This window comes from Etheostoma cragini, chromosome 2 (assembly GCF_013103735.1).
Source record: "Etheostoma cragini isolate CJK2018 chromosome 2, CSU_Ecrag_1.0, whole genome shotgun sequence".
In the NCBI taxonomy this organism is placed as follows: Eukaryota; Metazoa; Chordata; class Actinopteri; order Perciformes; family Percidae; genus Etheostoma; species Etheostoma cragini.
The window spans coordinates 11,076,074-11,103,363 of NC_048408.1; the positions used below are offsets into that span (position 1 = coordinate 11,076,074).

Sequence of the window (27,290 nt, forward strand, 5' to 3'; positions counted from 1 at the left end):
CCAAGACACACATTCACTGCTCTACAAAATATCGCATACTTATTGCAAAACTTTCAATGTAATATTGCGCAAAGTGATGCCACGATAATGTTGAGTCAATATATTATCAGAAGGTATACACTTAGGGTGTTACTGTGGCTCAGTGGTAGAGTGGTTGCCTGCCAATCGGAAGGTTGATGGTTCGATCCCCGCCCCTGCGGTCATTGTCGAAGTGTCCTTGGGCAAGGCAATAATGCTTGCGCATCGGAGTGCGAATGTGTGTGAATGTTTATCTGATGAGCAGGTGGCACCTTGTACGGCAGCCCCGGCCACAGTGTTTGAATGTGTGTGAATGGTGAATGTTTCCTGTAGATGTAAAAGCGCTTTGAGCAGTTGTTAAGACTGGAAAAACGCTATATACATACAGCACATTTACATTTACTTACACACCGTCCACTTTCATTAGGTAGACTTGTTCAACTGCTCATTAACACATATATTTCAGCTAATATCAGCCAATGACGTGGCATTTAGGCATGTAGACATGGTCGAGACGATCTGCTGAAGTTCAAACCAAGCAACACAAGATGAAATTAAAAGAAAAAATTTGATTTTATTGACTTTGAACGTGGCATGGTTGCAGTGCACCTGGCATGGTTGCAGTGTACCTACTGTATCTCTTAATAACTGCTTCCAGCAGGATAACCTGCCATTTCACGATGCTCAAATCATCTAAAGTTGGTTTCTTAAAAATGACAATGAGTTCAATGTTCTTAAATGGCCTCCACCGTTACCAGATCTCCAATAGAGCATCTTTGGGACATGGTGAAATGGGAAATTGGGTGTGCAGCTGACAGATCTGCAGCAACTGTGTGATACAATCACGTCAATATGAACCAAAATGTTTTGAGGAATGTTTAAAAGCGGCATGGTAAAGCCACCTGCCACTGACCTAGTCATGGTAGCCTTCTCGTTGACATTGCGCCGTCATCTTGTGCATCAATGTCTTCCAGTGAAGCGGAGCCCTGTCCGGGCCCGTAAGCAACTGTGTACCCTGCATACCAATAGTTACGCGTCTGAATCACTCAATTCTCATTGGCTACCTGCCAATGTGGCTGATAAATTGACAGTGTTACCCGACAGTTGCAAAATTCACCCGCATTTGGCGGGTGGTTGGTTGTTAATTTCAGGCCCTAACGGTGTAGCTAATAAAGTGGCTTGATATGAGATGCACCAACATCTTTCCAGCATGTATTTGTATTACTCAGAAAAACCAATTACGCTCTATTTCCTCTTATAAAGCTACTCATTAGCGCTGACGGGTTTCGCAACATGAAGCAGAACAGTGAATAGATACAAAATGTAGAGCTACAAGCTGCTTTGCTGCAGCACAAAGCCTGTGTTTCAATAGGGAATCCTTTGTTCACTGTGTAAATCCCCATGGCCTCCCGTTTAAGAGCTCAGTATGTCACTTGAGACTAAACTCCTGCTCAGAAAAAAAGTAATTAAAATATTTATTTTTAAATCCACTCAGGTTGGAGTGGTCTCCTTTAGAAAATAAATAGAAAAGTCAGACAAAAATCCTGTTTCTTTTATTTTTCCTTTTCATAACAAAACCATCACCCTCATACAGCTTTCAAATAAGACACTCAATGTTTCTCCTCCCTTCTCCACCTGTCTCAAATTCTTAAATATGTATGCCATAAACCCTAATCTTCAAAGTTTTATACACCTCCAACAATGAGATGTATACCAAGGTAGCAAGGGGAAGAGCAGCAGCGAGAGAGAAGAAGGAGAAAAAAAACCTCTGAATCGACAGTATTTCCTTCAGATGGAAAATGTGGAAGATATTCTGAGCCCCAGGAGTATTTGGTTGGGCAAATGTTGTATTTGACTAGGGCGTCTTAGTGGTAAAGCCTGATGTTATGATTTATTAAAAGTGCAGCTTGAAGGGAATTACTGTACAACGTGGTGCATTAGGGTGTGTATGGTGCCTGCAACTGTATGTTGATAAATACATTTGTGCTCATGTGATTGCTAGCACGATAAAAGAGGGCAAGGACAGTTCATCTTGATGATGAGCAGTAGATTCCATGATGCATAACAATTTTTCTTTGTTTGTTTTTGTTGTTCTGTCTTTCGGGGAAATACTAGAAATACCAGATGATACGTCAGAGAGTGATGAAAGAAGTAGGCGAGACACTCGGTTGTTAATTTTTTTTGTATTGCTAACTTGTAATGAGTATGATTATTGATTGCAGTTTCCAGCGCATACTGTCGCCCAAGCTATCCCAGTAAAAAGCAAACATATGGACTAACCAAATGTTTGACCACATATTACAATGCTGGTCTACCCAACGATTGAATTCGCCATATAACATTAACTACAGTAGTAGTCGACATCTAATGGTCTAACTAGGAATATGTTAAAAGATTTCACTTTTTTTATATTCAGTGCTTATGAATTTAGTGTAATATATATTTCAGTTTTTGAAGAGGGATATGGTATGTTTTGTGTTGACCAGAGGAAAAGGGATCCTAATAAAGTCTCTAATCAAAATGGTAAGTAAACAAGTTAAAGTTGTTGTCCAAAAGATATGATTTAGGTTCTTTCTAGCAGCAGCTTTGGTGGTAAAATCTAATTGCAGGCAGGTGTCGACTATGTGACGGTAGATTGGCAGCTCCAACCTGCATGATGCCTTCACATGCTCCAGTGCACACTGACAGATTAGTCTAAGATGAGCCAATGAATAAAAAGTTAATACATCCATAAAGATACGGACGCTTGGGGACACGCATCATGGACGTGATGGAGCTGGGAAGGCAGCTAACACGGATAATTGTGCTATAACCATAGCTCATGAAGTGGAGGCCGAGGAAGACCAGAACAGGCCCAAACCGAATTTGCTGATTACATTTTTTTATTTTATTTACAGTTTTTAGTGGAAATCCAGAATAAAAATCTGCGGAATATAGAAGGATTTTTTTCTGCTTGTGGTGGTGAAGTGTTCATTTTGATTTTTTTTTTTTTAATTCTGTGGAAAATTCTGCTTCCCAAGATTACATGTGGAAGAGGTGACAGCCGTTTGTAAAAACAGCCTCTCTCTCTTGATTATTGTGTTTCTGTACCTCTATTTGACTCCACCTCTTTGTGCAACACACCACAGTTGTGTTAAGGCAAGTCTGGACAGTGTGTGTTGATGGCCAAGACCTGCATGCCTCCTGATAGAGATGGAGGTAGTACACATGTGGGAGACACAGACAAGCCCTCCAAGATTTAGAGCATTTTGTAGAAATATTTAGCTCCCCTTTTCAGGAAAGCAGTACTAGCTAGCATAAGTCATTAGTTGTATTTCCTCTTTGTTGTAGCCAACGTGGTCAAATTCTAAAGGAACCTGACGTTGTCTGAAAAGAGAAAATTGAGACAGGCTAATCAGGTTTGTCGGGTTGCACCTGTTGAGATGACAGTGCCGGCGGTGATTAACTTCATTGCTTCAGTAAATGATATACAGTATTGGTTTTCACTTTATACGTTTGGTGGAAAACATTTTACCAGCATAACAGAAACAACAAAGTAAAACAGCTTCACAAACACGACACAAGTTTCTTCGTTGTTGCTGTGAGTGCAGGTTGGATGTGCAGAAAGTTACAAATTGCACCTTTTTAAGATTTAGGTTTTGATTCAGTCTCACTATTTGGACCCTAATGCTAACTTCTTTTTTAAATGGAAACATATAATACTATCCTGCTTACACTAAGACATTTTGGAATACCATTAATAACTATTGTACTGTGCACTGTGAGGACCGACATAGACTGAAAATGTATAGATTCAAAAAGGTTGGATTAGTCTGTGGTTGTTCTTAGAGTGAGAGTAGTCAGCACATACATATGTGTTCCTTTAGTAGTTAATTGTGTAGATTGAGGTTTTTCTTTTGAAAGTAGGTTTTTTCGCGAGAATCTAATTGCGGTATGTCCCTCAGCAGGTGTTGCATTGTTCATCCAGTCGCCATCTGGGCTTGTAATCCAGGGGAGGTGAACACACTGAATTTGAAAAAGGTCATTTAACAGATACATTTAGTTTGGCCTGACACGGTGTGTGCACGCGTGTGTCTTTGCCCTCTAACCTTTTTCTTTTACGTTTGGTACCGTTTGTGTGGGACCTTTTGTACTTTGAAGTCAGAATCTTAAAGTTGACCTTTCAGGAAAATTCTATCGAGCTTTACAATAAGCAGGCCTGATGCTGCTAGACAATCTGTAGTCATAATGGGTGTTAACCTCCTGTTCAGCAGCACACATCATTGCAGAAGAATCTTTGTAGTGTTAAATGAAACCAAATTGTAAAAATGTAACTGTAAATCAATAAAATATGGAAATTAAGCTTGAACCTAGGGCTGGGAATCTTTTTTTCCCCGAAATGTAGGTTTATTTAACATTTACAAAAACTTACATACATACATACAATATATATATATATATATATATATATATATTTTTGATACAATGCAGTAAAACAAAAAAATGTAAAAGGTTAAGGTTAAAAGTTTACTTTAAAATAGAATATACTATTTTATTTTATTTACCGTTTCTTTGTAATTTTAATTTTCTATATAATTATTTTCTACATATTTTTCTGGTAATTCATTAATAAATAGTCTGTATGACATAACCATATGGTAAAGCCTATTATTTCTTCTTTTCATGTACACTCCTGAAAAATGAAAAGTACTGCGTAGTTTCTCATTTTATGAAGAACTATTATTGCGAAATAAGGGTAACATGCTAAGATCAGAACGTAAAGCATCGTCCACATGATATAAATATTGCCATAATGCTGGTTTTTCAACATCACAATAGAAACAATATCGAAAAATGAGAAAAAATTCTCCACCTGCTACTAGGATACTACTGTTTAGATATGCCATGTAAACAATAAAATTAGCAAAAAAACTATGCAGTAAGCTTTTAAGGATCCATATTGTATTAGTTAATAATTTGTGTTCAATCTGCACATTTTTGTTGATCACCTGATTGGCTCCTGATATATGCTGTCAGCAGCAGTTTGAACTAAGTGGCTGTGCGCAGGCAAGACTTCTAGCGGATATAAACGACTGCTCTTCTGCTGTTGAACCTGTCAAATGCTATAGAAAGGCTGACTGGAGAGCAGTTCTCAGCAGTTCTTGAGCTAACATGCAGAATGTGCTGCCCTGGTGCTAACCACCTGGATCTGTGCCAACCAGAGACTTGGCTTTGACTCTCATGCATAGCCCACTTCTTGAGGTTGTGGTTTGACTTTAAGGAACCACTAGACTATAAACTATACAATAAACACTCCTGGACCCACTTGGCAGCCATATAGCAAACTTTATCCCCTCAGTATGTATGTTCATGTATTATGGTTTGTGCGTGCATACAGCGTTTCCTCTTTGCACACGCTGGACTCCATGCCTACTCCTCCATGGTTGTTCCAGCAGAATTGTAAATGACTGGTGGGTGTTGAGGATGATCGCATGTGACAGCTAATGCGTAGGGTTGTTGGCAACATGTGTCAGCGCCAGTGTACATTAACCTACATTCAGAGTGAGGCCTTTTTAAATCAGACAGGAATGGAAAAGGTCGCCTTTTGAATAAGATATTTTTTGGCATGTTTAATTTCTCGGGACTTCTGTGCTTGGTGCTTTTAATTTCTAAGGGTTTTTAGGGTTTGAATACCAACGTTTAGCTTATAGAACACTGTGATCTTATTGACTAGTTCCTTCTTGTACTTAACAAGGTGAGGGTTAACTGTGCAAACTGCTGCTAGAAAGTGGATAACTGCGGTAAGGAATATGTGGCATGGAGGTGGCTCAGTTCTGAGCTGATCCCTTAAAGATAATCTCCCTCTCTAGGGATTTGTTTTTCTCATTTGTCCCAGGCCCTCTAAGCTGAGGTTGGAGGTCACCTGCTATACAGACAACAGGACCCAAACCTGGCCAGAGAGACATTTGTAAGGAACCAGATATTGCATGGAGTCAGTGAGAGAAAGCAAAGTAAGCAGTAAATAGAGTTGAAACACCAGGGGAGGCCAAGTCTAGAGTTCATCCATGCCACTGAAATCAAAGGATTTGGGTCAATAACAAAACCAGTTTTAGCAGCATGGCTTTGAAGTGGTCCATTCGTGTTTATGTTCGTGACAGCAAGAAAGATTAAAGTAAATGTTGAGCCATGTTTCAAAAAGGTGGTTAAAACATTCTCCTTTTTGTGTATTTAGCTAGATTTAAACCAACGACTGTGCTTATTTATGCTGTTATCATGTAGGTTTATGTTCAGGACAGAAATTTGATTTAAGTCACTGAGCTGGTATGTAATGTTTCTTCATGTGTTGAACCCGGTTTTTCACCAGCCTCGTGTTTGCATTATTTCTCGATTTCCCATGCCTGGAAATCAACCTCATGCCAAACAATGTATTTTCCAACATGTCAGCTGAATTATGTTCCCAGCAAAGGATCTTAGAAACTCGGTGCTGAAAACAGAAACTTTGGGGATCAGTTACTGATCAGTGTGAGGAGCACATGAGAACCTAAGTGCATCGAGGCAGTAAAGACACTTTTGTTGCAGTCAAGCGAAACAGTGCTGCAGGACTTGACAAAGAGATGTGTCGAGGCTGCTACAGAGCTGCATAGCAGGGTTGTTTTCATTGGAAGGATTTAAGCATAGTAGCCTGAGTTGCAGGGTTGTTGTTTTGCATTACACTTCATTTTACAGGTGTTTTTTTATGTTTTGTCGATCTCTAGTTTATAAGCTTATACACTATAGGAACAGTTTTATTTTCTTGTGACATTATGCAAAAAGCCCAATTTAAGTTCATGTTTGCAGTTTAAAAAGTATGGAAAAAGGTGCATACCAGAATTCAATAACAGCATCTTAGCATTCACACAGAGTGTGAGCACATTGTGCTACACGGAAGCCATGAACAAAGCTCTGGGCACGCAGTAGCATCCCATGCCTAATTTTTTACTGCATGGATGTGATTGGCTTCTCGCTGCCCTTGACAGGCATACAATATGGGAGTTTTCACCCACTACATATAATCCTCCCCACTAGATAATACCACCCTGCCACATCTCCTTGAGAATCATGCATGCTATGCTTTGCGACTTAGCCAAAATATCCCAAGTGATTAATTTGAAGAGAGGTGAAGTGAAAATGGTCAAACTGCGCTGGTTAGTTAAAACCAGCCTAGTAAAGGTATCCACTGTCTCAGTGAGACCTGTCCCCTAGACCATTTAGCTGAGGCTGCATATGAGGAAAGGTGAAAGTTAAGCGAAATGTGCTTGTGGAGTTGGTCTGTGGAATTTAAAGTCAAAGACAGGTACAGCTTCAGACATGTTGAGTAAAAACTAGATACTGTGTGTTGATCAGGATGATACTGATGTGTGTTTCTGCCCATAAACTGAGCCTCTATCAACTCCCTAAATAGCAGAGAGTGTGCGTGCATTTCTTTGACTTGTCTCATTTCTTTGTTTATACTAAAAACAGTGGATTTATAGGTGACAGATAGCATAATCGTGATAAGCTGGTATGGGGAAGGTCACTTAAAGTTTGTAGGCATAAGCCTGGGAAGGGAGACAAGACAACAGCTTGGATTTAAAACAAGCAATGCTATCCCAGCCGGCATACCAGATTCCATCAGAAAGCACATTTGTCAATGCTTGGAAGTGTGAACTACATTTTATTTGATGGTAAAATCACCTCCTTTGCCCTGAATTTTAAGTCTTTATCCATTGTGTTTTGAAAAGACATTCGAGAAAATTATAACTTTATAGATGGAAAATTACTTTGAAACCCTCACGCCTAACATTTTAAGGTTCTGATTTTTTTATTTAACCATAAGAGGCATTTGTCACTGTAGATTATACTGTAACCCAGAGGTGGAAAGTAACACAATACATTTACTCACATTATTGTATTGAGGACTTGATTCATTTTTGGTTGAATTGCTACATTATAAATCCCATCCGTTTAACTGAGTAAAAAACAACAACAAAGAAATCACACCCGCAATCACTACAGCAGCCATTGTCAAATGCATTCTGGTATTTAGCATTTCAAGCATTGTTTCATTGCAAATGAGGCACACAGGACGAATGCATAGCCTGCTTATCAGTCCATTCATCATTAAAGCTGGGCTTTTCCAAGTCAACTTTTCGCTTCAGCCTCTTTGACAGTGACAGCAGTTTCTTTCTGCAAGCATTTTCCACCAATCGGGACGCTGCACACTACAACCATGTTTCAGTAATCACAGACATTAACCATCGCTCCTCAGTGAACTGCCTCCTAGTCTGAGATCTTTTTCTAGTTAAAGAGCCAGTTATCATTATGGAGTTTCCATGTTTTTTTAGGAGTTTGCTTACACTAATACATGTAAAAACAAATCGCAAATAATTCAGTAAGGAAGTGGAAATTTCAAACATGAATAGGCACATTAGGTATGAATTCATTTTGTTTTCTGTAATTAAAAGTACAAGTGTGTCCCGGAGTGTCTGTTTAGAAAAATTCTGGCTCTTGGAAAAATGGAGTCAATGACCCCTGCACTACAGTGACCAATGATCAGCATCTAGGCTGCCTACAAGGGTGCAAAAAAACATGTTTTTGTTTACATTTGTGTAGATATTTCTTTGAAAACACAGTTTTGGATTTGTGACCCCTTGATCTATTGTCACTACATAGGAAGGATCCCCCAACCCTGTTTTTTTAATGTAACTAAGTAACTTTTATTAAAATACATTTTAAATGAACTACCTATTACTTTTACTTAAAGTCATTTTTCAAATAGGTATTTTTACTTGTACTTGTAATATTTCATCAAAGTATTGGTACTTTTACTTGAGGACAATATTTTAGTACTCTTTCCACCTCTGCTGTAACCTTAACACAAGTGTAACACTAGCCTGACAAAGAGGAAATCTCATATTTCTGTATGCTCAGGTACTCAGCCCTATGCCAGGGTCACCTTCACCAGGAAAAATAAATCCCTGGTGGCTCTCTAACTACCCATAAGACCTCTCTCCCTTTGAGAGGTGGTGAGTGGGTGTCAACCTAATGTTTATACTGTCTGCTCATGGTTATGTAAGCCATTTTGTCCTCTGTTCCTCTTTCTCTTTCTCTTCCTCTCCATCCCCATCAGCTTGTTTGAACCAATCTACCTTTACCTTTCTACCATGCCAAGTTGTGTGTTACATAAACATCGTGTGAACTGGTCTAGCTTAAGATTTTCAGCACGCCAAGGTGTGTATTACATAAAGGTTGTATTCCAGACTGTAGAACTGTACTGTACCGTGGAATCATTTTTTTTTTTTTCTTTTTTGCAGAGTCAAGGATGCTTCACTTTCAGGAGGGGTAGGTTCAGGAAGGCTGTGGTACTTCTCTGAACTATCCCTGTGATAACAGCCTCTAGAATGAGCGAGTCAGTGTGTCTGCTCAAACACAAGCACACACAAATTTATCTTTACAGTGGGCGGCTGGCTCCACAGCAGTGTAAATACAGTTGAGTACAGTACAGAAGTGTGATAGTGTTACATACATGAGGAGGCCATTGTTTTTCTATACAACAAAACTCTCTCTGTGGTTCAGCTGCTTGTTTACTGACTCTGTCATACTAATGTACTTATGTGGGTCACAGAGTTCATTCTTACCACGTGTGTCCTCCATCATCCAGACATCTCACGGCCCATTATTCACCCATAATGACGTTATGTTGATAACCTCAGAATAACCACAGCCCCCTTGACTTCCTTTGTATCTCTAATTTGTCAAAACAAAAATTGTGTTTTCCTTCCACGGCAACTAATTGTTCTAATTATGCCAAGCTCGAATGACTTCTGACCTTTCCTTGTGACCCATATTGACCTGTTTACAAGTAATGCAGATTATGAACTCAAACCTAGTAAGCATTCAAGGAAAAAAAAGAAGGAGAAGTCCACTTCTAATGACTGCTGTTATTCTCAATTGCAGTATTTTGTGATTCTGATAAATCTTTGGCCATCCTTTCTGGTCTTAGCTCTCCCTGATTAAGCATTCCTTCGGCAGCTGAGAGAGGGTGGAGATATTTGAACAATTTGGAGAATGCTCCCAGTGTGACATCCAAATTACTTGTAGAAAAGCAATAGGCCAATATTGAGCCCAAACATCTGTCCTGTGGTTTGGTCCTCACACATTTTAGTGGCCACAGTTGGCTTTGTCTGTTATCTAGCTCTTACATTTATTTCCCTTTGTCATTTCATTAATATCTTTCTTTAGCAGTATTTTGGTGTATTTGGGAAGCAGCAAGGAGGGCAGCAAGCATTAGTAAGAGATACAAATTTCTGCTTGAACATTATGGTGGGAAGAAACAGGCATTGTGTACTCACACTCATCTGTGTCCTCACGGGAAATAAACAGCAACTAAATCAGTTGGTAGCTCTGTGTGTTATCTTTAAAGATGAAAGGACACTGAAAACAATGAAACTGCTGCCCTGGGGATTCTGTAGGAAGAGAAAATAGGAAGAGAAAAAAAGCAACAACTGGAGCAAAGAATGAGACCTTTGATCTGTGCAGTCAGTCCCATTCAGTTAGTCTGAGCTTGTACCCAGAAATAGAGAAGACGGGGGTCGAGAATAAAAGTCTCGGTTTACAGAAGTAGCCTGCACACAACTGCAGAACTTTCATGATCATTACTTCAGAGATATTGTGATGGATTGTTTGTTTTTCTCAATAAAATAAATAAATGTATTGTCTTAAAAAGGATTAAGTAGGAAATGTTTGTCGGCTATACTGAAATTCTTAATAAATTTGAATCTGACTTAGTGTTTTTCAGTTTGAGATGAAGGGGGAAACAAGGTCCTGGATGACAGACCACTTAACCACAACGTCCCCATTTTGATTCTGACTGGAGACCTTTTTTGCATATCATCGCCTTTTCCTCTCCAGCTCATTAAAACATTACATTTTAATTATTCTTGCACATACTGTACGTTGACAAACTGTATTCTAACACATACAAAAGAAAAGAAAAAGTCTGCTCAATGGATTGCCTCCTGAATGGCAACTATTAAAATGACGTACCAGCTTTTTGAACTCCTCTTCAGCTTTTGTTATGCAAATCTCTGACCTTTTTCTGTAATCATAAGTTTAGATATTTCTTTCTTTTATTGTTATCCCTTTTTTATTTTTCACCAAATTGAGCGTAAGCCTGTCATTGTTTTTGTTTTCGTTATTCTATTTACCATATTGAGTTTCAGTTGTAGTTATGTCATGCCCTATTTTTAAGTTTTAGTGACCTGGTGAGGTTTCACTATAAGCCCTACACAGGTTCCAGATCTCCCCAGCACACACTCTCTCTCTTTCCATGTGAAAGACATATGTTTTATTGTTTCCTATGAATGTGTGCAAACCACTAAACTACAGAAAAAAAAAACATCTCTGCTGAAACAGCCTGATTTGAGAATGTCTGGTAGCTTGTGTTTAGTTTCGGGCTACTGGCAGCCGTTGGTGCACAGTCACTGCAGCCTGGCCTGTCTGCTCTGGTTTCATAAGCAGAGAGAGTGAATGACCTATATACTTCTCTGAGGGAGGGGAAGTCACCTTGTTGGCCGACCAGCAGGCAGGCAGGCTGGCACGCAGAGACAAGGTTTTAATGTGTGGCACTATTAAAGGGTGGACCGCTGCATATCAGAACCAGATCCTTTAGGGGGACCTTTTGTTCCTGGCTTTAAACTTTGTGGGGCTGTTTTTTGTTGTTGTGGATTGCTTTCTTGTTAACATTGCTTTGGAATGGTATTAAAAGGCCAGTGTATGGCGGGAATATTCAGCAAATTAACAGCGGAAAAACACATCTCAACATGGATTGGATTTGTGCATGCACACGTACACACACTCACATTAGCTGAAACCATGGGGCCCGGTGCCAGGAAGATCTAGTCAGACAAACACCTCACCAGAGACTCCTCTAAGCGTCCTAACAAATTGAATGTGTGTGTAGATGGACAAGAGGGAATTAGATCAGTGGTCCTGATTGTATCTGAGTGTGCTGGTGCTGTACCCCTTTCTAGCTAGCCCCCTGGAGGAAATGTGTGTATGAGAGAGCGTGCAAGGTAGAGAGACAGAGAGAGGAGGAGAGAGAGTGCTTGGCAGCTGGTTTGATGAAGGATGTAAGGAGAATGTTAACCAGACAATCACCTTGCATGTTATTGATTGAGATGGGAGAGAGGTAATTAGGACAGAAAAGAAGGGAAAGCTGAGGCCACTTTAATGTTTTGATACAAGGTGTTCTCTCTTTGTGCCCATCTACGTGTTGTGTTCTTTGCGTGTCTTGTGTTTTTGTGTATGCGCATTAACGGAAATGTTTTATCAAAAATGATACAGCATATCCTACATTTTCAGTGTCACCCGGAGACCTATCCTTCCATACACAAAGCTTTTAATCTTCTCAGAATGTAAATGCATGTAAAGAAAAAAATAGTGCATGTGAGAGCAAACTGATTCAGTGTGATTCCATTTATAAGTAGCATGAATAAGTGGCATACCCTGATATCATATACTCCTTTAGCCTCACCCACAGGGCACACTTGCTCTGCAAACTGATGAAACCATGTCATGTTTAATACCAGACTCTACTGTGGCAAAATGTACGTCTCTGCCATCCTCCCTTCATCTTTTGCCTCATATCTCCATTTAGCAGAGTTTGTTTTAATGTCCCCGGAAATGCATTGACTATGGCTTAGCAACGATTCTACATATAGTATACTAGAGCCTAATTTATACTGGATTTTTCAAGCCAACTTTTTTTTTTTTTGAACACAAAGGAATAAACTTCTTGGTGCTTTTATACAAAGTATGTAATTGTGACAATGTTTCAGAATAAGGTTTGTTGTTAAGTAGGTTTTCACTTACATGGAATTTACCGTGTTGTACAATAAACATGTTATGTAGAAGAAATAAAAAATGCAGGTAAATTAGTGCTAATGTAAACAAATTTAAAATAGAAGCAACATTACAATACATATTTGAAAATATATTATAACAAATATTGACAAGTTACTTGGTACTGCAATTTATTGGCGCAACATAGGTTGATACTTTGACGCAGCATCTCTGGGAAGTGATATCCAATGATATTGGCCCACCGATTGATCAGTTGGGCAGTAATACTGATACTGTACAGTTGCTCTGTAAAACTATATTAAAAATGAACAGAATTTATGAGTGACATTATGAATGTCAAACCAACCAACATTTGCTCACATTTCAGTTGTGATGTGTAAACTGACAAAGCTACCACAACTGATGACATCTAAGCAACCAAGTTTACCCAACAGTCCGTCTTTCACTGTAATTAAACATGACAAACATATCAGAGGTAAGTCTATGAGACAGGAAATGCATGCCCTAATATAAAAAAAATAGTTGTTGTATTTATCTGGTAATTTACCTTGATAAAAGGTCATATTGTCCTGCCCTTCCTTGTGTGCAATGGGAGTTCTTTTCAGTTCTTTAAACCCTGTAATAAACTGCTTTGCCTTTTTTGTTAATAGATCAACTATATTCATACACCATTCATTACTTTTCACCTTTGCTGTAATTGTCATGTAATTGTAGAAATCAGTCAGTATTAAAAGCATACACAGACATGATAACAAAGAAAACAAAGCCTTGGATCAGGCAAAACTGCAGCACTTCAATCAATTCTGTTGCCTGCTGGTTGTTGCTAAGAGTAAACAATGACAACATGCTACTTACAGTACGGCACACGTCAGCACCGGTTCTCACATTTGACCCCAAACTGGTTACACAGTTTACACTATCACACAGTCAATGCTGTGGTGTGTTGGTTATGGTTTGTATTATTTTTTTTATCCACCACTCAATGCTTGAATACTCAATACTCAAGTGCCTCACACTTTGTATGCCAAAAGGAGATAAGTGTCTCTACTTACATTTGACATCCAGCTCTGTGTCTCTCAGCTTCAATTTAAATAATCTCCTCTCTAATTCTGTTATTCTCATATATGTAAGCCTGATGATGCTATAACTCTGTTGACTGCAAAGCCTTCCTCTCTTGGTTGGCAGACATCTTTATGGCTAGCCACACTGTGCTGCTACTGTATTGCATGTCATAAAACCACAAATGTTTCACAATGTGTTTCAGGCAATAACACTGAAAGGAAGGACACTGTCTGCCCTGGCTTTGGTGTTTACTTTTGAAAATTCTTTGTCAATTTGTCGACATCTAGTCTAAAACTCTTGTGTGTGTGTTTGTGTCCTTTCAGCTCGCCACTGAGACAACCGTCCTCAACGGCCAAAGTGTGCCTGGTTTGTGGCGACGAGGCATCAGGATGCCATTACGGTGTTGTGACATGTGGAAGCTGCAAAGTCTTCTTTAAAAGAGCCGTGGAAGGTATGGCAATAACTCAAGTTCAAACAAGATATCACTGGTCAGGTCTTTTTTTTTAAGGGGACTGAGAGCATAAAACACTGCAATTTTAGAAAACACAAGGAAATGAATCAAGAAACACTTTGTCACCACTTTGACAAGACATGAATACTGAAGAAAAACACAAGCAAACAAAAAGGGCAGACCTCCGCCAAGGCATGCCCCACCTCGCAATGTTAACATTCCAAATTGAGGGGCCGTTCATTGTAATTGTCCCAGTCTGGAACATATTTTTCCTATTATTTCAACACCACATGAATGCAACACAAATACCCTATCTCGTGATTGGGATTCACTCCAAGATGTAATGGGTTCTTCCTTGGCCCATGCTACACCCTTTCACCAGGTTTCATGAAAATTGGGGCAGTAGTTTTTCCGTAATCCTGCTGACAGACAAAACAAACAGACAAACTGTTTTTGGTGGAAGTAATTTAGAACACATTTACCATTTTGACAACAAAGACAGCACAAAGAAACGCACCACAAATACAAAAAAAAACTAGCAAATGAAATGCTGAAAGCTGTACACATTAACTGAATTAGGTTACACAACAGAAGTCTCTGGTGGAGCTAAAAATGATGAACATGCTTGTAATTACAAAAGCTAAGTAAATAGTCAATATATACTAAAATATCGAAATCATGTAATGGGACTGTGGAAACCTAATTGATTGCTCTTTCATTCAGGTGTTCTTTTTTTGTTCTTGTGTTGTTTTTGGGTGTTGAGCTGTCTTGGCCACTGTACGTTTCTAATACTGACCAGTAAAAAGAGAAAAAACATCTATTATTTATTGTTTAGAGAAGAGCAACATGCGTATGTTGTTAAAACTATATTCTTAAAACTTGTACTTGAGGAGAAGAAGGAAGCTTTTGTGCCCGTAATATGCTGCTATTCAACAAGTTTCATTCATGTTGCATTACGGGCAAAATTGGTGCTCATAATTGTTTCACTAAATATCAAATCATTTTAAACAATGTCACCTAAACTAATAACTGTACCGTTCAGACCAATTTGTGGATACACTGCTCAATTTAATAACAGTAGTTTGTGGGTAGTGCCTTATTCCAAGTACATGTATTTTTTCCTGGTATAAGCTTACAGTTTTTTCAAACTGGGAAATGTAAAGTGTGTAAAATGCAAATACATTAAGTACAGTAATTTTTACTTTTTTCAGATAATCATATTTTTCCTGATAGAATGGTGTTTGAGAAAACATTTAATTTTTCTACAAGGTCATTAAAATGACCAAAAATATTTGGTACACTACATTGACAGACTGTGACCGAGTTTAGTGGTACATCAGGCAAAAAAGAAAAGATAAAAAAAGTCAGTAGGTAATTCTCCTGCTTCTCTTTATGTTATATTTAGCTGTGGGGAAAATCACAAGCAGCCATAATGTGCTTTTCATTTTGTGCCTGTTGCCTGAGGCGTTGCCCTAACTCATTGAGACGAGTGTGAATGCGAAACACACCCTTACAGACCCAGTGCAGGCAGAAAAAACAAGCAAACAAGCCTGCCTGTCAGGCCATTTAGGTGTTTTCTTGACCGTTGGAGGAATGGCACTTATTCTCAATCAGATCATGCCTTAATTTGATGATATTTACACACCGTCATTACGAAGACCTGAAACCAGATTATTTGTCAGGGCTTATTGAATCAGGCGTTCATTTGTTCTTGTTTCAAGCGTGGCCAGCAAAGAGCTGGCGGCAGATGCTAAAGATCTGACTTTGTGGGAGTGTTAGTCAGGTGAGGCTCTGCAGAGCCTAGGGCCCTCATTTTTCAACCTAACATAGAAACCAGTGCGGATATAAGCGCAGAAATCATCTTATGATAGGTTACACGTGTGATTCATGAAACATTCGTATTCGTAATGATCGTACATTGATAAATGCAGCGGATGGAAATGATCATATTTTAAATATCACGCCCCAATATATATTATCGGTTTTGAGGCCTCGCCCCCGCAATTTACGACATAGCCTCACATAATCCGGCTAAGGAGTGGCACTTTTCAGAGGTGGAGATTAAAACCCTGACATCTCAGGTTAATTTGTACTAACACGTGTACTATTTGGCAGTCTAAAAACTGGTGTTTAAGGCTGTAGGAAGAATGCGTAATTGAAAGAGAAAGAAATTGTTTACTTGTGTCCATTAGCGACTCTTTAAAACACAAACGAAAACCTGAATCAGAATGTTGTGCATAGTCATGTTTCCTGTATTGAATATCATTGCCAAACATAACACTATACCTTTTAAAAAGAAGAAATATCCTATCTCCTTGGTATAGCCTGGACACTGCTCTCTGGGCATCGGTTCATCTGGCTCCATTACTACATTTATGGCACCCTGTTTTTCTGTGTGATGTTGTGCAGAACCCCACAGGCTAAAACAATGTTGCAGCCTTTTTCTGGCATGTATAGTAGAGTCCCCCCCTCCACCGTGGCCCGCGTGTGTAGGCTACGTGTGCACTGTTGCTCAGCTCATAGAGGTCTTCTACAAGAGCCAGATCTGCCATTGTCGATAAGTGATCAAATTACAGCATGTAACTTCTCCGGTTACATGCTGTTCCGCAAGTCCAAACTGACTCAAAAACTTGCGTACACAAGGTCAGACCAGACGTGAGATTTTTTTGCAGCCTACGCTCACATCCAAATCAAGAAATACTTTGTGTAGGAATCGGCGTACGCCCTTCCTACGCCTGTTTTAGGTCATATGCATGTTCCTAGATCTTTACATGCCATGTGATTAAACCCTATTTGTTTTGCATATGAAGTATAATTATACTGAAATTGATGTGTGTGATGCCGTTTAAATCTAATGCAGTGCTCTTTACGTTATGAGCATCTTTGTTTTTCATTGGAGTTTCCTCTTGATTCTGCACGACCAAACAACTGCAACTGTTCAGATTATAGCGTTATAAAAGGGCCCCACGTACAGGGGTGTGATGTCATCGAGGTGGTGTGGGACATGTACGCCCTTTTGATGTGCAAAGCGAGCGGTTACCTTAATTGACCCCTCCACAGCTGGTGCTGAGGTGGAAAGAGAGAGGTAAGGTGGACGGAGGCAAAGGTTTAAAATAGTAAGAGAAGGATTTTGCAAAGTGAAGAGAGATAGAGGACAGTGAAACAGATACAGTGAGGGAGGGGTGGGGGGGGGCGAAGGACAAAGAAAAAGTCAGACGCAGACAAAGAGATAAAGAGAGGAGGAGCCGAGAGAGGGAATAAGAAACAGGGACAGGGATGGAAAACGATGTGTCAGCAGTGAGCACCAGAGAGGTGTAAGTCAGGATGTGAGAAGACGTTTTACTCCTCCCCTCTCCCAGTATTTCCTCCTCCTTCTCCTCCTCTTTTCTCTCACAGTTTAAAAACTCAGACTTTGAATGCAAGATATAAAAGGCTGCGGAGAGTGAGCATCTTTAGAAAGGGAATAATCCAGCCCATGCTTAATTTCTTTTGGCACCGCCTCAGGGGACAAAACTTTTCGGTCGGCTTTAGCTCATTAGACGACTAACTGGCTCACAGCCCTTTTACTACAGAGACTAGTTTGGATCAACAAAACAGATCAAATCGTCTGACTGTGGAGGGTCTGGTTTCCTCGCTATCCAAGTCTGACAAGTCGTTGTTAGGTAGCTTTATTTAACATCACCGGGGCTTGGCACAGTTATTCCTTGAAGTCTCCATTTTAGGTTTACATTTAGACCATCTGTGCAATCTATTGGCCACATGGGCCTTTTGAGGTCCAAATATGTGCACTTACAGTCCTCCTCAAGAGAACAAATATTCATTCCACTTAATTGTTGTCACATTTACCAGAAAGCACAGCCAACTGTGCAGCATGAAGTTTATAACCATTGTCCCGGGAAATATTTGGAAATACTGAAATATGTGCACTGATTGAGCTTTTTTTCTCCTCTCTCAATGCCCTGAATTCATTCTTTGAGCTTTCACATTACACACTTCATGAAAGAAACATTCATTCACCTGCTCTCCTATTCACTACAGGTCATCCAGAGTATCTCATTAAGTTTGGCAGCCCTTATACAGTACTCACACATTTTATTTACTGTTATATTCTTGCATAGTAAACAAACAGAAGGGTAATAACTTTTATAAAGCTTCCAAGTTTTGCAGTTGTATTACTAATTTTGACTTTACTGTCACATGTAAACATGCAACCAATTTATAGCCTCAATTGACATGAATGGATTCTTCAGTTTATCCCGCGCTGCGGTAAAAAGCCTTCTGACACAAAACAGTTTGTAAATATGTGTTATCATCCCTGATGAAATGTGGAAATAGCTGAATGCAGTCATATGTGCTTCTCTCCTGCACCCACTCCACAAAAGACTAAAGTTTGTTGGTACAAGACAGCTGCATTCAATAAAACGGCTCCATGTGGAGTGCATTTGAAGAGTTGAACGCTAGCTTATTATTCACATGTCCTCAGTGGCTTGGCATGTCTGCTCTTTGCATAATACTAGGCCCTGTTTTTAGCTCACTAGTTGTTTTTCTACTGTTCTCTTATTGAACAGAGAGACTCACAGAGACTTTAGTAAACCTTGTTATGGGCTCAGTGTGTTCGGTGATGTGATTGGGTTGTGGTTTCCATGGCACTGATGTCAATCGAAATACCTATTCTATAGTACTGAATCTGTGGGAGAGGTCATCTGAGGACACGTCTCGCACTGTTTCTGCTTTGACTAGCAGCTCTGCCGTCCAATTGCATCTTTTTCAGCTCTGGTTGGGGGAGTAAATGCCTCCCTCCGTGCCGGAGTGAATGCTTCAGGTTATGTGTGAGAGGCTCATGTAACAACAGTTAAAGTGAAGCCATTTAGCGATGTTGCCTTCATCCAAGCGCCTCAACACATGTCTCACTTCAGAGCTTCTTTGAGTAAAAACTGCATTCAACCTACAGTACATACAAACCCAATCACACATGCATAGACATGCACTTCTTGACGAGGAGAATAGGAATTTGGGTGCACAGTAAATGATTAAGTAGAAATTAAATCTACAAAGCTTACTGCATGCATGTGTGACCTACATTGCTAATAAGGAGGAAGGGTCTCTCTAACGCAACCCAGATACATTTACTGTCACAGTATTTGTGTGCAATACACAATCCTTAACACATTGGTGTGTGTGTGTGTGCTGTAAATAATATATATATATATATATATATATGCTGTAAATAATATATATATATATATATATATATATATATATATATATATATTATTTACAGCTTTTTGCCTACATATGAAGCCTCAGTAACAGGTATGCTGCATGATAGGTGCACGTAGGATGATATTACTTACTCATACATGCACACACACACACACACACGGCTTCCTCTCTAAGTGTCCTCATTTCCCCGGGCCTTGGCTGACCTGCAGGCCCCGATGGCTCCTCAGTGGATATAATCTGACCTCCATCTCTTCCTGCTCCCTGGTGATACCTTTGTTCTTTGACATTAATGCAAAAAGGATCCAGTGCAGCCAGTGGGTTACACCTTTTGTGTTCAACCAAATGAGCAGTGGCCATCTGATGGGCTTTATCAGTGTCTTCACCGGTGATTGGCTAGATAAAGATACAGTAATACGAGTGTTGTGGCATACACTTGCGCTACATGTAATAATTACAAATAAAGTAGGTGCAGAAAAGAAACTCATTCTTATACAATTAGGTGGAATTTCTCTATTTTAATGTCCTTCAAGATATGAGTTAAATCTTTGTGTTAATGTGCTAATGTTTTAACAGACAAGTTTTTGTACAGCTTTGATGAGACGAGAGGAGTGGGCATATTTATCTACTAATTCTACAGTCTGAAATCACTTTGCAGCAAGCATTCTTTAATTTATTTGATTTAGAAGAAAGTTAAGTGTTTTTATATTTGTTTTTATTTTGTACAAATTAAAATATGAATGTCCTGACAAACTGTTGGTGTTGTGCTGGATTAACGTTATAATGCATTATGGTTTGAGTACTATAAGACAAAGTTTCTAAGGGCTTTTATCATAAACACTTTCATATCTGTCTGGATTTGTATATTAGACACCTCCAAAGACCATATTGAGACCAACATAATGACTATATACATTATGTACAAAGGCAGCAGATGGTGAAAATCTTTGTGAGACCGAAAATGCACAGGACAATAGGTTTGAGAAATAGCAGATCATTATAAAAGTAAAGAGATCAGTAAACAGAATTACAGCTTCTTTTTACATCCTTTTTTAACTTCACTACCCTCTTTTGTATAATGATCCAAACAGGGAAACTTAATTGTGTAGTGCCTCATCCAACACAGCTGTTTTTGTGTCGTCCTAAGAACTGGAGTAGCGGAGCCATTGCAAGGAAGTGATTTGCATACTGCTGTCCAAGTGGTAACAACAATAACATATCTAACAGACCTGGGTTTGTTTTACTTTTCGGTTGTATGGTATTTTGTCGGCTATGCAATTTAGGTTACATAAATACAGATGAATGACGATCACAAAAGTGACCAAATGTTTTTGTTAGTGGATATATAAATAGCATTAATCTATGAGAGTGACAGTGTTAAGCGCATTCTTTAGTTGTATGCCATCTTGCAATTGCATGACTGGTTTGCAACTAAGAATTATGCAGCCACTACTAAATGCCATGTAGAGAGTCACAGTAGTGTTATTATTGATGATGTGTGTCAGCTACTGTATCTGTGAGGCTATTTAAACAATCAGGGGCCTGACCACTTGTGTCTAGTTGCTATTCAAAAATGTCAGGTCTAAGGCTATAGTTTAGCAAAGGCCTGAAGTCTGTCTGTTTTTTGTTTGTTTTAGCTATGTAGCTGTGCTGTTAGCAGGAAGACTGCAGGACAGATTACTTTTGTTAAAGCAGGGGTCCCCATAGGAGAGAGTATTTCCCTTTCAGATGAAGGTCCTCGTAACTGATGTACGCTGGAGCTGACAGACTACTGAGACTACTCAGCGGGTTGTTGCCAGATTGTGAGATCATTAGCTAAAAGAAGATGTGAGTGAACCCCATTAAAAAAACTCTTAGAGTTGCCATGTAATGGAGAATGCTGACAAAGTGTGCATTGTTCCAGCAGACAGGAGTTTTTAGAATGATGTAACATTTAATACAGTAACTTATAGATTTTTGCGTACGATGCAAATAAAAATATAAATCAAAATTACTACCTATTTGACCATTTTCATAAGAGATGAAAGGGGAATATGTTTTTTCTTCAATTTTATAATTTTGCAAGGTAAAACTGAAAAAGCTGCATTCATCATTTGCCTGCAAGTGCCGGGTTGATAAGCAAATGCCCATATTCAGAGGTAAACATGAGTGCATACACACACAGTGCATAAATAAACAACTTCTTCCCACAAACACACACACTTATTAACAAGATTCTAGGGAATGAGCAAAACAGTTGACAGGAAGGCTCCAGAGTTTTCAGAATTGCCAATTGGGCCGGCCTATTCAAGCAAGCTTTTGTGTGTGTGTGTGTGTGTGTGCGCACACGTGTGTGCGCGTGCATGCGCGTGCATGCATTAGGGGGGTGGGGAAGGGGATGGATGCGTTGTGTTTCCTGTGTCGCAGTTTACTGTTTTTTAGAGCAAGAAAAATGGGCTTATGTAACGGTCATGTGATTTAGCCAGAAATAGTGGTGGGGCTACAGCTGCTGCCTCTCCTCCTGCAGCTCAGTTTCTTGGCTTTTGGCAGCAGCCAGAAAGACACTGCGCACTACTCCTGCTAGCTCAGAAAACAACTTCTGCTCAGTCCTAAACACAAATTCAAATACTGTCCTGTAGATGCAACAGAGGCAATGGACTGAATTTACAAACTGCATGGAAACAGTGCGTAAGCTTCAATGCTAAAACAAAAGTCTGAGCAACGAATATCAGATACGTCTGAAGATTAAAAAAAAAAATAAAACATACAAGGCGAAAATGCAAGGAAAAACAGATATATAGGCCCTACATTAACCTGCAAACCTGTGCATGCACTCAACCATATACATCATCTGAAATGTATACACAATTTTACTGTAACATCAAGCCCAATACAGCTAATACATTCACTGGGGTCATTGGGGTCACTTCACCACATTTTACCTCTCCATCTGGGCTTTGTGGTGATTTCCATGTGTGTGTATTAGATGGGAAAGCAGATACAACATTTTTTTTTCTTCAAATTGCCAAGTGGAGCAGCTTTGGCTGTGTGTTTGTGTATGAATGTGTGTGCGTCAGAATGGGAGTGAGAGAGTGAATGACTGTATGTGTGCACGAGCGTGAGCCTGCCTGTGTGTGGGCGTATGGCACTGAGGCTTTGGACGTGTGGAAAAAGGGAAAAAGGATGGATGGAGATGCAGGCGTAGAGATGGAGAAAAGTGGAGGAGGAGAGAGGAGCTGTACAGTGAAGAACTAGTGGAGTGGAAGGAAGCACTCTGAAATGGGAGATCATTGGGTTTAGCTAAGGGCTAGGCAGGAGGCAGGAGGGATTCTCGCTATGTTAGCATCACTGTCAGGAATAGTCTAGCTGCAGCCAGTGTCCTGGTTCCAATGAATACTAATACCCTCATGCCACATAATGTAAAATACACCATTAGTCATGCGTTGTGGAATGTGAACGCAGAATAATCACAATTTCAATCATTTTCACAGTGATAATCCTGAAATGTAGATCTCTGATATTGTTAAGATATTTCACGGGTTCCTGGGTTGACCTACATTACAAACAGCCACCGACAGAGATTCTACAGTAGAATCAAACATTCATTTCTGTTCATGTGAGCACATTTATACAAATATTATTTAGTGTTGCAAAAGTTAGCCATCATTCTCTTCTTTATCGCTCTTTTTGTTGCACATCACAGCTGCTGTTCTATGTCAAACTGCATTTACGGTTCACTATCCTACTGATGCTGTGTCTTGTCTTTCTGTAGGTCAGCACAACTACCTGTGTGCCGGGAGAAATGACTGCATCATTGACAAGATTCGAAGGAAAAACTGTCCGGCATGTCGTGTACGGAAGTGTCTCCAGGCCGGGATGAACCTAGGAGGTGAGGTGTCACACCCTCATTATGGATTTGCTCTGTCACATGTCTCAGATATGACATTTGAGTCAACTTTGCTTGTAAGAAATGATAGATATGGAAAAGCAGGTCTAGCTGTAGTCACAGGAGGCCCGCGGATGCTGAATCATATGTTTGTTTGTGTGTGTGTGTGTGTGCGTGCATATAGCATATCTGAGAACAAAACAGTATGCATAATGCATCCTCAGAAGCTTTAGATCTACAGTACTCTATACGATGTCAGCTGACAAAGCCTGCAGACAAGTTACAGTATTATAAGGAAAGACAACAGTGTGATTGAGAGTGATGTGGAATGAAATATTTTTTTTATTGCCACTGGATTATTCCAATTGAGGGTCGCAGCGGCATACACAAGGCTAACAGCATGCTTGATAGGTTTTCAGTCCATTAGAGTTATTGAAACTACAAATTCTGTGCTCCCCGAAGAAACTAAATCTAAACATGAATGTAAATGTATAGCTAAATTTGGTAGCGCTGTCAAATTACTAGGAGGAAAAACATGCACACATGCAGCTGCTGCTGGTACAGCAAGCAGCCAGAGTTGTCTGCTTCAAGCTTATAAGTGAATTATTTGTGAGTGTTCTAAATAAATCCAAGGTAAAATCTCAGCAAATTGGAATGATATGTATCCAAGCAGCGGTGAGAGGAGTTAATGAATGCCTACTTACTAGCTGCACCCTCTGTGATTTCAGATTCCTTGCCTTTCTGTCAAAATGAACCATTTACAGAAATTACTGTAAAGTTGTTTTTCTTAATGCTCATCACCTATTTATCATAGCCTGTGGCATGTAATAGTAAAACATATTTTTTTGCCATTAAATGTTCAGCAATTACATCTATTTGGATATGCAATGGAATTAAAGTGTAAAATCAATATTGAATATCTTAATCCTTAGGGATATTTTAGCACTTTAAAAAGATTATGTAATTGATCTAAAGTACTGTGCAGTGCTAGGCTATTGGTGTATTCAAAAGTCTGTCATCTGGAACTGCACTAGAACTGTCTGCTGTCATGTCAAATCAAGTTTAATTAAAGATCTTTTATCACCTAAAAGATCTGCATGCCCGCAACCACAACAACTCCCAGCCTTTCTCAAACTTTCTAAGGCTAAGTGTACTTAATGTAATGTCATTTTTTACTAAATAGCTACAAAATGAAGGTTCTCATTCTTATTTTTCCTCATAAGAGTTTTTTTCTGATGAACTGATGACGTTATTGAGCTTTATTAAAGGGGAGAATCATTTAAACACATATTGATATGCACAGTTAAATGTGCTATGAAAACGCAGGTGTTCATAGAACATAAACACTTTCAATTAATGTAACAAACAGAGGACTACTATTATCAGTGCAGTATGAAATGTGATGTATCTGGAGGAATTGCTAAAACAGCAGTCCAATTGCTGGGTTATTGTCAACAATCATAAAATACACTTAAAGTGAAGTGCTCACAATGAGGGCAAAAACAGACTAAGTACTAAAACATGTCAGTAGTGTGGATACTGTTTTGTTTTTACATTTTGTTCAAGGCCTGTGCCTTTGAGTGTTAAAGCAAACACATTTATCCAGGAACCAATCCAAATCTCTGATAGTAGAACATTAAAAAAAAACGCATGAGTACTATTTGTGAAATTCCATTCCAGAAAATCACTTAATGATTATTAAGTTAATACAGACTTTAAACAGAGTCCTTTTCTCTTTTACTTTGGATGGGAGGAAAATGTGGTTTAATGGCATTTCTTTAAACCAATCAGAATCGTCATGGACAGTGCAAAACTCCGCACAGAGACGCTGTGTTGCGCGAGAGAAAACTCAGATTGAACAGATAGTCTAGCTAGCTGTCACAATTTATAATGCAGATATCTGAGGAACAGTCAACAATAGTCCTCATAAATCCACCAAATTTAAAATTCCCACACATAGAAAGTGGAAGGAAAATAGATGCATCCAGTGGAATTTCCTGCAGCACCATGGAGCTATCACCGGAAGTGGAACGCAAAGGATATAGACAACTGCTGGGTTGAAGGGCAGTCTTATAAAATGCTATATGAGCAGCAGCAGTGTTGAAGGGATGTTTGGAGCAGTATGGGCTAAATGCAGCTGAGCAGAGATAAACAAAAAGACACCCACAACACCTGGCTTACCTTTGCAAAGGTGCACCATATTTTTTCGCAAAGCCTATTAGACCAGCCTGGGCTTTTTTAGTATGCCAGAAAGAGATTTTGTATTCTGTAAAACATACAGTAGTATGTCAAATTCAGTATGCCAAAAATACCAGAATGTCTTCCTGCTTCCGGTCAGATTTTGTAGTATGCAAGCCAGCATGATTTTCTAGATATTCTGACCCACAATCGCAGCATTTATAAACAAGACAGTTCAAGTTATGAAGAAGAACAACATCCTAATTGTATGCATAGATGCAACTGTATACCTTGTAAGGGCAGCTGCTGTACATACTTAAAGAAAAAGTATGTGATTTTGCCCTGGTATATTTAGATAGACAATAGGAGATACTTTACATTAAAGCAAACAGGTTCTAGTAACAACCCAAACACTAGTATGGCCCTAGGAAATTTGCATACGTACCCTTTAAGTAAAATATCTGCATACTTTTTCCACCACCTGGGTGAAGTAAGTCAAACCAATTCGGCCCAGAGCTAACAAAAAATACATTAGCATAATTTCTATCGAAAAGCGAAATTAGCTAGCCAAACCAATGTGAATAACAATATCCTGATAGGAGCAGAAAATTAGCCAACAGATGGTGATGCACTTATCAAGTAACAACTAAACAGATGCAATTACCAGTGAGTAAGTAAGTAAAAACTTTTTAACTTATTAATAAATTGGTACTGTAAAGAAGTGCTGCAACAAAGCTGAAAAAAAACAACAACAACAGTAACATCAGCAACATAAAGTAGCATTTTTCTTTAGCATGTTAGCTAGCAAGCAGCAAGACTTACTTTTGTGAGATGAAGCAGTGATTCCCTGGCATCTCAGCAGTAGAAAATCCTTAGTAGTAGAGAGTAGTAGAGAAGGGAGAACTATAGCATCCCTCTTGAGGTAAAGTTTGTGGACAACAGTGAATGACCTTCCAACAGATTTGGGGAATATACATAGCAGCAGCAGCAGCAGCTAACATTAGTATAAATGCTGCATCTACTGTATAACACTGGCAGATGAGAATACATGACAGATTATAAAGCTTTAAAAAGAGGGCATTATTGCAAAGGGAGTTTTAAATGTAAGTTAGATAGTGTTGTGTGCAAGTATGGCAGCACAGCTGGAGTTATTAACCTGAACAAGCTGAGAGGCTTGGCTTATAGGCCCTTCTCACAGCAGCCATTTTGAAATGTCATTGTTGGGCAAACACGGGTGAAATTATTTATGGTCTCGTTCAAATGAGTGTGTCACAGCCATTCCAGTGACCATAATTAATGCTATTAATTATTGGCATGTCAAATGGCTGCTGTGAAAACGTCCTGTTGTGTGAATGCATGTAGACCTTGTTTTTCTTTTTTCTTTGCTTGTTTATTATCCCTCTAACATTTGAAATTAAAGGAAAATTAAAGGAAATTAAACATAATTATTGCAACTTCGTTTTTACTAGACTTCATTCGAAATGAACCCTTTTACAATTTTTGACTTACATCCTAACATTTAGAGTTACAACTTCTCAAAAGTAATTGCTGTCAGATACAGAGACAACCAAATTCTTTGATGGTGTACGTGCGAATGTGATCATCACATCTTTAACATTATAGTGAGAAATAAAA

At 39.1% G+C, this 27,290-nt stretch overlaps 1 protein-coding gene across 1 annotated transcript in view; it reads left to right on the top strand.

The window, feature by feature from the left end:
* nr3c2 (nuclear receptor subfamily 3, group C, member 2) overlaps positions 1-27,290 on the top strand; it is a 68,103-nt gene that overhangs the window by 25,507 nt on the left and 15,306 nt on the right. Inside the window, exons 2-3 of the mRNA XM_034857631.1 lie at positions 14,265-14,392; positions 23,364-23,480. Coding sequence (XP_034713522.1) covers positions 14,265-14,392; positions 23,364-23,480 — 245 coding nt within the window. The remainder of the gene's footprint in view (positions 1-14,264; positions 14,393-23,363; positions 23,481-27,290) is intronic.